This window comes from Planococcus citri, chromosome 3, assembly GCF_950023065.1.
Source record: "Planococcus citri chromosome 3, ihPlaCitr1.1, whole genome shotgun sequence".
NCBI classification, from domain to species: domain Eukaryota; kingdom Metazoa; phylum Arthropoda; class Insecta; order Hemiptera; family Pseudococcidae; genus Planococcus; species Planococcus citri.
In genome coordinates this window covers 36,326,232-36,338,807 of record NC_088679.1, presented here as the reverse complement: position 1 = coordinate 36,338,807, position 12,576 = coordinate 36,326,232, and the positions used below count along the sequence as shown (strand labels likewise).

At 36.5% G+C, this 12,576-nt stretch overlaps 2 protein-coding genes across 2 annotated transcripts in view; both read left to right on the top strand.

Moving 5' to 3' along the window:
* Positions 1–1,978: 1,978 nt before the first annotated feature.
* LOC135840583 (uncharacterized) lies at positions 1,979–3,187 on the top strand. The gene has a single exon (XM_065357205.1). The coding sequence runs from the start codon at positions 1,979–1,981 to the stop codon at positions 3,185–3,187; it is 1,209 nt and encodes a 402-aa protein (XP_065213277.1).
* Positions 3,188–6,652: 3,465 nt separating this feature from the next.
* The window catches only part of LOC135839718 (hemicentin-1-like), a 348,326-nt gene continuing 342,402 nt past the window's right edge, over positions 6,653–12,576 (top strand). Inside the window, exon 1 of the mRNA XM_065355879.1 lies at positions 6,653–6,743. The gene's annotated coding sequence lies outside the window, so the exon portion shown is untranslated. The remainder of the gene's footprint in view (positions 6,744–12,576) is intronic.

Sequence of the window (12,576 nt, the reverse complement as noted above, 5' to 3'; positions counted from 1 at the left end):
AACCGCAAAAGGTGAAGAAAAAGAAGAAAATGAAACCGAGTAAAATTCCGAAGAAGAAAGAGAAAACCAGCGATAAAGGTATTTCGAAACGGAGGGAGGGTTCTCCCAGTAGGAGGGAGCCCACCCCTGACGAAGGTGAGAATCGTCTACCGTTTACCTTTATACCTGAGGCTATTGACGACATAACACTTGGCCGAGAAATACCTGATTTGAACAATGAAAAACCACCGGAACCTGAAAATCTCACCACCGTGAAGCAGCCAATGAATTATGTCGATTTCAAGAATAGTCCAGGCATGAGATGGCATTACCGACTTGGACACATGAGTTATTCCCGATTAGTAAAGCTGAAGAAAACACATCCAGTTCTTACGAACGTGAAATTCAATCGTCAACAGATTCGTGCGTGTGAAGTTTGCGTTTTAGCAAACATGAAGCTGTCATCGTTTAAGACAGTTCGTATTAAAGCGCACACAATCTTCGACCGAGTTCATTCTGACGTCATGGGACCATTGAACCCACCCACCTTATACCAAAATCGTCGCTGGATTGTCACGTTTATAGATGACGCCAGCCGTTTTGCAATCGCGTATACGATGCAGTTTAAATCAGACGTCCCCGATTGTTTTATACAATTCCTGAATTTGGTAAATACGTACACCAGAGGAAAATCCCGAGTTGCAACGTTACGATGTGATAATGGAGGTGAATATACCAGCAACGTGTTTAAAGAAATCTGTGAAAATAGAGGAATTCGTATTGAATACACGGAACCGAACACACCTCAACACAATGGAACAGCTGAAAGATTCAATCAAACAATTATGAATAAAGTACGAGTCATGCTGCTTGATTCCGGAGTACCACAGTATCACTGGGATACAGCCCTCACAACAGCTATAAAAATTTACAACCGAACACCTCATTCCCGAATTAAAAATCAACTCCCGATTCGTATGATTTTTCCTTATATTCAACTCCGAGCCCAGTACCTGAGAAGATATGGATGTATTGCGTATGTTCATCGCAACGACCCGAATTTGAAGAAATGTGATCAACGAGCTGTAATTGGAGTTCTTGTTGGATACACCGCAACTGGTTACAAAGTCCTACTACCGCAGTCCAATAAGATAATACGATCTACGCATGTAAAGTGTGTTGAATTCAAGAACTACAGAGACATACAAGGTCTTTCCGAAGAGTATGGTCCTGTAGTACCGGAAGCTGAATGGCTGAAAGATTTCGAGGATATTTACCGAAAACCTGAAGACAAACCGAGAACAACTCCGTTGCCAACGATTGTTGATAAACTGTTAACTACAGCTAGCAGAGATACGCAGACTGATCCGTACGAGCCATCTGATAAGCCCGAAACACGAGAGTTTGGAACCCAAACTGATATCAAGATATCCATCCTGTGTAAACCTGATAAAGAACCGAATTCTGACTCTGATTCCGACTCTGATTCCGAGACTGAAACCGAATGGATTGAACAGGAAATTGAATTAACTGCCCTGAATGCTCAAGAAGTGGAAAAAGATGTATCAATAAAGGAACATTTCGACGCTGAATTTGCCCGATTGAAAGAGTACTATGATATAACCGATTCAAACAAAGACCTGAATACTTTTGCGTTAATGACGTCAATGATTGCTGATCCGATGACGTATAAACAAGCGATGAATTCCAGCGAACAAGTTCAGTGGCAAGGAGCCATTGATGAAGAACTAAAGTCGATGAAAAACAACGGTGTTTGGGAAAAAGTTTGCCGCCCGACTAATACGAAACACAAAGTACACACCGTCGTAGATTCGACTATGGTTTTCAAACGAAAAATTGACACGAAAGGAAATGTTAAGTACAAAGCCCGACTTGTTGCCCGAGGATTCAAAGACACCCGAAACATGGCAATTTCCAAGATTTACGCACCAGTTTCCCGAATAACAACAGTGAGAACAGGTTTCTCAATCATGAATGTATGAAACCAACAGCTGAAGAAAAGAAGGAATACGTTTTGAGGTTAAAGAAGTCTTTATATGGCTTGAAACAGAGCCCTCGGTGTTGGAATAAAAAGTTCGCAGAAGAATTGAAAAAGCTTGGCTTTGAAGCTGATGTGAACGACCCTTGCCTGTTTTGGATTCGTAATGGAAAGTTCCAAGGTTTCCTGATTATTTACGTCGATGACATGATTTTTGCCGGAAATGACCTGAAAATACTGAACCGATATATCAAGAAATTGAAACGGATTTTTAAGATGAAAGATATGGGAGAACCGACTAAGTTCTTAGGCCTGAATGTAAAGAGAGATAGAAAGAACCGAATTTTAACGCTTGATCAATCCGATTATTGTCAAGAAATTTTGAAGCGTTTCAACATGCAAGATTGCAATTCCACGCAAATCCCGATGTGCCCGAAATCAAAGAAACCCGAAAAAGTACCTGAGAAAAAGAAGAGAAAGAAGTACAATAAGAAAGAACGTAGACGAATGAATCGTCTAAATCAAACAAAATTTGATGGAGCCCCGTTTCCGTACCGAGAAGCAATTGGAAGCTTATTATACTTAGGAAATGCCACCCGACCTGATATTATGTTCGCGATAAATTGGTTAAGCCGAAAACAGTGTAACCCGACTCAAGCTGATTGGCAAGCTGTAAAACAGATTTTCCGATACCTGAAAGGCACTACCCGACTTGGCCTGAAATATACTGGAACCCAGAAAGGAATTGTTGGACACTCTGACGCCAGTTTTGGTGACTGTGACGACACGAAGAAGTCAACAGCCGGAGTTTTAGTACGTCTGAATGGAGATTTAGTGACTTGGTCCAGCAAGAGACAAGGTACTGTAGCGAATTCGACATGCGAAGCTGAGTACGTAGCTATAAATTCGTGTCTCCTCGAAAGCGTGGGAGTTAACGAAACCGTAAGAAGAGCTACTGGAAAACGTCTTGACCCGATTTTAATCTACGGAGACAATACAGCATCCCTGAAATGTACCAACAAACCCGGATCCCCGAAACTGAAACACCTGACTGAAATTAAAGTTTACACAATTCTCGATTACGTGATTAAGAATAAAGTGAAACTTGAATGGGTAGAATCTGCCGAACAAGACGCCGATATCCTGACTAAAGCGTTACCGAGAGAAGCGTTTCAGAAGCTGAGAGACAGATTGTTGAGTGTAGTATGAGCTTTTCCCGATATTGTCCGCCTGAAATACCTGATTAAATTATTCGCCCGATTTCCTGTACTAATGAAGAAATATGTTTTCGTGTTCTTCTAAACTTTGTTCACAGATCCCGGAGATTTGGATATGGTTTTGAGTGCGTTAGAATTCATGTTACGGCTATCCCGAGATCACAACCTGACGCTGAAAGAAATCCCGCAGAGGACATATGATATTTTACGTGTGGAACGGATGAATATTGCTGACCAAAAACGTCATAAGGCGAAAGCTGCGAAGAAGCGCAACAAAGCGCATAAGAAAGCTGCCGCCGAATTCGACGAAGGCGTTTGCGAAGACTATATCTCAAGCGCCGAATCCGATTCCCATAAGGATAATCCTCCGGATCGACCTTTGGGAAACCATCCGCCAGGGTTGCGGAACGATACCGATACCGAAAAACCAATACCGGCAAAACCACCTAATTTTTGAAAAAAATTGAAAAAACCGAAAACCGATACCAATAAGTTGACAAATGAAAAACCGATTTAGAAAATACCAATATAATTTCAAAATCGGTACAAAATCCCGAAAACCAATACCGAAATTATTTTAAAATCTGTATTTTGGTACTCATTTTTGCATATTTCTGCAAATGAAACAATTCCAACATCAAACAAAATGAGTTTATTCATTTCAATGATCACTTTTCTTTGTTGATTTTCCTCTCATTTCATTCTCATTTCAACTTTTATACTACTACTCTCTCAATTTCTGAATTTTAAGCCAAAGTGTTCTGTAATTAGCTTGATTTTTGGGTGATAAAATACCAATACCGAAACCGAAAACCGAAATAAAATTCACAAAAATTGGAAAAACCGATACCGAAAACCGAAATTTTGAGGTAGAAATTGATGAAAACCGAAAAACCAATACCGTTTTAGCCACCACATTTGAAATACCAATACCACGTACTGATACCGTTTTGTTTTATCGTTCCGCAACCCTGCCATCCGCTTTTAGAACAAGCGTATCCGAGAGACTGATTTTTGCCCGATTTTTCCTGATTTTGGTTTGTCTAGTATTAATTTTGATTACCCGAAGATGAATTATTTTTTTTGTGTGATTTATTTGTACGTTTTTGATATCTGTTACCTGAATTTATAATTTAAGCTGTAAATACGTTGTTTAAGCGCTATCGAGCGCAGGGAGGGAGTGTTGGTGGCCGCTAGGCTGCGCTCCCTACCGCTTAACTGTTTGTGATACTTGCTCTGTGTAACCAGGCCTTAAGCCTACGATGTGCGTCCTGAGCTTATTCAACTCACCGCACTTGCTGTTTGTTCGTTGTATGTGAATAATGTCAATTTGGTGTTCCTACTGATTTTTGCTAATTACGAGTTGTTTGTTTTATTTGAATATATTATTTGTTTCTCTATTTCAATCACTCGTCGACTTTCATTTATTTCGTCGTATTTGAAGTGGCTGCTGTTAAGATTTTGAGTTTTCCCACCCAATGTGGAGAGTTGGAGATTGCTGGGATCATTTGAACACGTGAAATACTGTCCTTTTTTAACCTGGAATAAGTAAATCGAATTTTTTTATGCTATTCTCAACATTTTTTGGAACTTTCGAGTTGTATGCACTCTCGAGTGGATTTTTTGCTCCAATAGTTAATGTTCTCAAAAAAATGTTCTTCCTATGCAATAGATAATTTTTTAATGTTCATTTTCACGATTATTTCAACTGTACATAATAATATGAATGTTTTGTAAAAAATAATCTTAATAAATTTCGACTTTCTCATTTCCAAAAATCTTCTTTGATCCGCACATTGGGAAACGTTCTTTTTATGCCAACTTTTTTTGAGCCTTATTAGTTTAACATGAATAACCAGTATTTTTTATCTCTGAAATTTGAATTAATGAGGCTCATTTCGATTATTCAAAAGTACCTGCGATAAATACACCTTCCTCCCTCTAGAGAACTTCCTCGAATTAAGAATTATTTTCATGCTTTGGTTAAAAATTTACTTGCTCTGCCCAAAGAAGCTATCGCTGTGGTCCCGATTCGAAATGAATATTTTCATAAAAATGAAGAAATCATTTTTTTGCGTGCTAAACGTTCACATGACGTATGACTTGAGACGCCTTATCGTAGTGTACCACCGTTCATAATTTCATTTTTGTCGGCTTGATTATTGATTAATATCATATTTTACTTTTTGCTCTATCGACAGCACAGGACCACTTTCGAAGTCATTTTTTTTTTTTTCAATTTGAAAAGCGTAGAACGTTTGAGAACAGAAATCAGAATGTCCATCGTCTTTAGGAGAATTTTTATCAAATATTCGGTACGATTTCCAGAATTGAGATAAGGCTACGAGATAAAATCGCACAATTCTCAGAAATGATACAGTATTTTTCAACCGTTCCTTATCAGTTATGATGACAGTACCTCTGGAAGACAGTGAGTAGGTATGGTATATCAGGGTACAAGCTGTTCGAAGAGGATTATAACTTAACGAGTTCTTACCTAATTGTGTTAGAGTAGAATCAGTTTAAAAACTTCAATTATTTATACCACGTTTTTCTGACGTAGTTCACTACTTCCCCCACTACAGCCTACAATTCTGAAATACATTATACATATGTACAGGAAAAACAGGGTGTCAAATAAATTTTCGACCCATCATGTTGCTTTAATTCGACTTGATTTGAAATGTTTGTGATTTTATATACCTGGGGATTTAGTAGGTACCTACTGTATTTGTCGAAAAAATGCGGAAAGGAAATCTTGCCGTGCATGGTTGAGCTATTGCAGATCTAAAATTTGATTCGTTGATTGGCCTTACAAGTCGTTTGGATTTTCCTCAAGTTCTGGACAAGAAGTCATGGTGATATTTTGCCATACTCTAAAACTTGCTGGGATCGTTGATGATTTGTAATGAATGAATTTTCGGAGGATTATTCGTATTGAATGAGAATTGAAAACTCGTGCTTTCAGTTTTGATTGAGTGAATTATCTTCATGACAATTTTTTTCTGTTTCCCGAGTCTTACCCACGTTTATTCCAAGGTTTCCCTCTAAATGAATTTTTCTTCTCAAGAAATCATTGCAGCCTGTTTAAATTTAATGTAAGAGTATCATTTTAAAAATTAAATTGCATCATCTTCTGAGTAAGCATCTAACAATAAGCAAGTAACCTAGTGTGTGTCTTCATAAAAAATTCCATTCCAGCTCGTCGATTATTTTCCTTTTGTATCGTGGTCTATCTTATTGCAGAATTGGTAAACATTTTGTGAGCTGTTCTATCAGTCGTCATTTTGTAACTGATAAGTAATAATTGATGCCTCGACTGATTTACTCCGCGATATTTTTCTAGTCTGCAGTAGCTTCGTTAGTGTTTCAACTAATCAGCAAATTTCTTTCTACATTTCCGGCCGTCGATGTTCGATCTCGACGAAGTTCGGTTCTTCGGTTGTTGTGATTTATTGAGTTCAGTTCACTTTATTTATTAGTTGTCGTTGAACGCGTGTGGTGTAGACTTCGTGATGGTGGCTACCTGTGTCCTGTACTTGCTTATGGTATCGTATACGCATGTTATAATATTTTTTAGCGCTTTTCTGTGTGTCTTTACTAGCTAGTTACCAAACAACAAAACTGAAATGCTGTCTGAAACAGAATTGGCTAGCGAAGAGAAAGAGCTGGAGGCTGGAGTAGAAAATAGTTTTCAAGCACGTTTCATTAGATGGGTAATCTTTATGTTTCGGTTGTTTCTACAAATTACGATACTTTGCTCGCATAATTAAACCTTTACATACGATTCGTAATCGTAAGTTTGAGTAACAGGAAGTATGTGAGAGGAAAAAAGTACAAAGAAATGTTGAATTGCAGACACTTGGAAGGTTTGAAATTTTGAGAACTTAGTTTAGCCATTTTATCCGTTAGTTGGAAGCTCGCGAAATGAGAAAACGAAAAGGACTTTCACACGAATCAGTAATTTGATTTTATCCAACCGGCCCGACCCCTCGCTTTTTCAAAGTGTTGAAGTGAAGGCGAATGAGATACTTAGATAAGAGTTTCAATTCGACAAACATAAACAGCGAAACTTATCTTTTCCATTCTTTATAAATCTATTTTGTTCTTTATTTCTTCCCGACTCACGTCGATTTTTATTTATTTCCTTTGCGCGAGTACCATCGCTCGTTATTTTCGTATTAAACAGTTTTCATCCATTGTGTCGAAATTATGGTATGCGAAAAGGTTAGCTACCTATCTGGCGGTTTTCACCCCTCGAGATTTCAAAGACTGCGGGAAATTGGATGTTTTTTTGAACATGCTTTCGGGTACATGGCAAAGAAGACAGGGTCTTGTACCGTTGCAGATGGCCACGTAAAATGTCGGCGATGCAAATACCTTTTGAACAAAGTGTCGAGCAGGTATTAAGGTTAATTGTGAATTTGTACAAGATTTGTTACTTGTTGCATAAGTTGCGAAATTCGGCGGATGAGAATTTTAATTAATAAATGCAGATGATGTTAAAGGATGAACGAAGCTGGGTGAGCGAGATGCGCGGGATTAAATCTTCCATTTTGCCGGTTCACATTCTTGTTAAGTATTACATAATTTAACACTTAATATCGAAAGCTCAACCGATTAAAGCGTATTTCTTGCGCAGATGTTTAGCATCGTCTCGTACAAATTTACATTTCGACGATTTTGACACGACAGCGTCAAAGTCTATGTTGAGTTTGGAATTTTTTTGACCAGTTTTTCCAGAGGTGTAATCGATAATATTTTCAATCACTTAAAGAGTCAATAATTGGAGGGAAGACCAGTTGTTTTCATTTTATTTTGTTGTGAAGCCTGCTTGTTTTCAATTGGTATAATTTTTTTGGACTCGTCTGCCTCTCATTCTCTTGTTATACTTGATGTCAAACATTTTAGCCTCACTCGCTTCATTTTCGGAACACCCTGTTACCGCGTATAAGTATTAAGACCTTTTTCCCGAAGCGATTGCTGCACTTATAGTTAAGTATGTTTGTAAACGAACGAAAAAAAATCCTCCGCTTCATTTATCATTTTCTGCTCTCGAATTTGACCCAAAATAAAAACAATCAGCTATCTAGCCTATAATCTCCGAACACCCTGTGATAATAGCGGAAAAAAAGATCGCAAAATGTAATGACCATTTTAAATCATTTTTATCGCTAAATTGAATTATGAACTATTGACCCTATAAAAAAATTCCTATCTTAAATTTTACAAGCGATATTTTGTATCAATAAAGAAAACTGGCTCCCTTTTATTTTTCCCTTAAAAATATTAGCCACGTGTTTTGTCAAACGTTTAAAAAAAATAATAAAACCCATTAAAGTCGCGCCACCGCTACGCCGTTTCCTTTAACACGGTCTCGATATTTGTGCCCGTTTTCTCGCCTATAGGAAAAATTTCTTCGGTGTGCTTATTCGATCTTTTGAAATTAATTTTTTGTTATTACTTTGGCTCGAGTGTAATAAAAAGAAAGGAAAAAACTACCCGCTATCAGTTTTATAATATGTTCTGTCGCTGCGGAGTCTCCACTGAATCTCGTAATTTTTTGACTCGATTTATTCGTTTTTTTGTGAAAATGAGAAAATTTTTGTGTTTTATCGAATGATTTGACAGGTGAATTTGCTCGTTATTGTTCTATGAACTCTCTAAATTACGACATTTCGCCTTTTTAAAAGCAGTAGTTTTTTACTGCAAAATAGTGAAAAACTACTGCTTTTTAAAAAGGCAAAATGTCGTGACTGCTAATCAGTGAAATTTGACTGTTTCAAATTTAGAGAGAATTAACGTACTTCAACAGTTGGCATTTTTTGATTTTTCGAAACTTTCCAAATTTTTGGATTTCAAATAGGTACGTAATTATGAAGTTTTTTTAAATACAATTTTTCAAGTACTCATACCAATTCATTTAATTTTCAAATGACTAGACGAGTCACTTTTTCAAGTAAATAAATGCCCGCGAGAGAAATTACCTAATTCATTGACTGTCAAAAAAAATGTAATTTTTTAAAATATTTTACATTTTCGAATTGGTTTTTTGTTTATTTTTGCGTGAAGTATTTTTTTGAGCGTATACGTAATTTTTGAAGGAGTTTTTAGGATATTTGTTAGGTCCTGCGAGGTATGAGAAAGTTCAAAAGTTGACAAAGATGCTGTGGATATAACCGGGTATGACTTGAAAAAAAAACGTTATATGGATAAGTTGTCTATCTTTGAATTTGAAGGGGCAACTGAGCTTTGGAAAAAAAATTGGAGAAAAACGTATTTTTGACCTTGGGAATGGGTAGTACTTGGTAAAGTAAACAAATTTCGTTATTATGAATTTTTGCCCAACTTTAAAATTGAAGGCGTCAGAAATATTTTAAAAGAAAGTATTTTAAGAAAAACAAATTTTTCTGACGCCTTCAATTCTAACGTTAGGCAAAAATTCATAATAACAAAATTTGTTTATTTTTCAAAGTACTATCCATTCACAAAGTCGAAAACACATTTTTCTCAATTTTTTGTTCAAAATGTTTCTAGCCCCTTCAATTTCAAAGTTGGGCAAAAATTCATAATAACAAAATTTGTGTACTTTACCAAGTATGTAATACCCATTCCCAAGGTCAAAAATACGTTTTTCTCCAATTTTTTCCAAAGCTCGGTTGCCCCTTCAAATTTAAAGATAGACAACTTATCCGTAAAGGTTTTTTTTAAAGGCGTAGGGGGTTATATTCAAATCTGAAGTTTTAACATCCGCTCGCCAGACACCCTGTATAGCAGTTCAACATGTTTTTTTTCCCACAGAGGTCCTCCGATTTTGCCCGAAATTGTTGTGTGAGGTCATCTCAAACCATCCACCGAAAATCACCTTTACTTTCCTCAGACCTGTAGGGGGCATACAGGGGGAGGGGGCTTCATTTCCCAATTCGTTGATCAAGTGAACATCATTCAAATTGAAAATTGAGAGAGATGAGCTATCAAACAAAACGATTTGAAAAATTTGCGAATTGTGCGATGAAAACGATACATACTTACAAATACGCTTACTGCACGTGCACGTGTTTCCATTCTAAGGTTATTTATAATAATCATCCTATGGTATTCCTATTGAAAAAGAATAATAACTAAAATAAAATGAAAAATTTCGAGCAGATAAAGGGGTAAAAAAAAGAAACGACGTATTGCTTCTTTGACGCGTGTTCTTTTTATTTTAAAAATGTTTCTTTTTTCTCGTTGATCGACTGCAAGATATATTTTTTTCCAAGTTATAAAATATGATAAAGCTTTTGTATACGATAAAAATACAAAGTTTTCTATTGTATTTTATCGTTATGTGTTGAGATATAATAAAATAGAATCATTTTAACGAAAGATGGAAATGCCACCTACTGCATAGTGGATTAACTGTCGATTCGACCATCGAGTAAATTCGGCAAACTTTTGACCATCAGTACTACAATACGTACAACTAATAAAACTAATTTAATCCTATATACGTACGAGTGGTACTAAAACAAAAAATATGATGGTGTAAAGTTTTCGGCAAAGCGTCTGTTAAACAATTTTCATATAAAAATGTTGATAACAAAATGGCTGTAAAAAAAAAAGATAGAAGTAAGGGTGATAGTTGTACTTGGGAGGTATTAAAGAATCGGATTTATTTTTCGTGTTCGTACTAAGAGAGTTTGTAAATGATTTGTTATATTTGCGTTTGAAAAAGAATGTTTATAGGCTAAACTTCTAACGAGAGAGAGTGCATAAGAAGACGTTTTTATGAGCGATGTAGTCGATTAGGGAGCGAAGTTTTTCGAGCAGAATTTTTTGCATGCTTACTCGTAGGAGTACGTGTACATATATGATCAACGCGCTCTCTGGTACAGAGAAAACGCACCAAGTTTAGAAGACGATAATACGAAGTGAAATTTATTGCGAAAAAATTGCCGGACCAAAAATTGAATATGAAATTTATAGGCCTATCTTTTCGCGTATTCAAGGTTAACAAGAGGGTTGAATAAAATCACGTTTTTTATATTTTTTCGCGCGGAATAAAACCCAGCCTGTATAAACGACTTGAAGAAAAGCACCTACGAGTACCATTGTTTGTTAATACGCTCTTTTTGTGCTCGTTTCGGCATAAGCGCAAATAGTAATATTCAGATACTCTTTCCAATTGAAAAGTATCAGCGAGACACGTCGGCAAAATGATACATATAAGGACGGTAACCCGTTATTTACTTTTTTTTTTGTTGTCGTTGTCGTCATCCCCATCGCATAGGAAATCTTCGCTTTTCGTAACTAAATATGCATAGGCTGTTATCAAACGCAAGCGGATATTATTGACATCTGTTACGGGTAACATGCTTGGAACATTTTTCTTAGTTTTTTTTTTCTTTTTTTTACTTTTTTCTTGATACCCTATGTACTTTTTGCACACCGGGACCGCGTTTCCCAATCTTTGTCGTTGGGTTTTCCCTTCTTATAACCCTTCTTTTTTTTGCACTTGTCGCGTACTATAGGTGTTTCATTTTATTATTTTTTTTTCTTTAGCGCAATTCTGCGGATAGCGATGATGAATCGTGGAAACGTTTTGTGTCGTTTGTTTCGCGAGTTTCGATTCCCATTGGGGGGGGGGGGTGCGTACTTTTGATAGATTTTCCAGCCAGATTCTCTCTAAAACTTGCATTTCATTGTTGCTAATTTCGATTAAAATTAAGGTAATTTTAAGTAAATGTATTACGAGTAGTGTATTGCGAAGTGAGGATTACTGATCATGAAATAAGAATCTGAACGATTGTCTGGAATATGGATTCTGGAAAACGCAAGAAAATAGTCAAACATTTTCGAGCACTTGGTAGAGGGCTAAAAGTGATATCGAATTTTGAACTCAATGGGTCAAGTAGTTTCAGAAACTCAAATCGCAACTTTTTAGGGAGGTGACCGAGGTATTGCACAAGTCATACGAGTACTACCCAAAAGTGACAAAACACTTTCTTTTTTCAAAAATGACCCTACTTTGAGGGCTCCTGGCTCAGCTTCCTAAACTGCTAGGGCTTAACATTTTTCTGGGTAATCTTCCTCAAAGTGAACTTCCCCACTAATTTTGGTCAAAATCCAGGTTATGTTTTTTTTTTGACCTGCATCTAATATGATTATACTTAATATGAAACCATCAAAAACACATAGATATTAAAACAATTAAAACTATGCAAGTAAACCAATATAAAGTAAACTAGTCTTGAATGCCGCATATCAACAATATCGACATAAAAACGTAATCACTTGTAAGTTCCCCAGTCATCGTTCTTGTATGATGAATCCGGCATTTCTGTAACACAAAACAAATGTAATTAATTAATTAATTAATTGGAAACAAGATTTTTGATC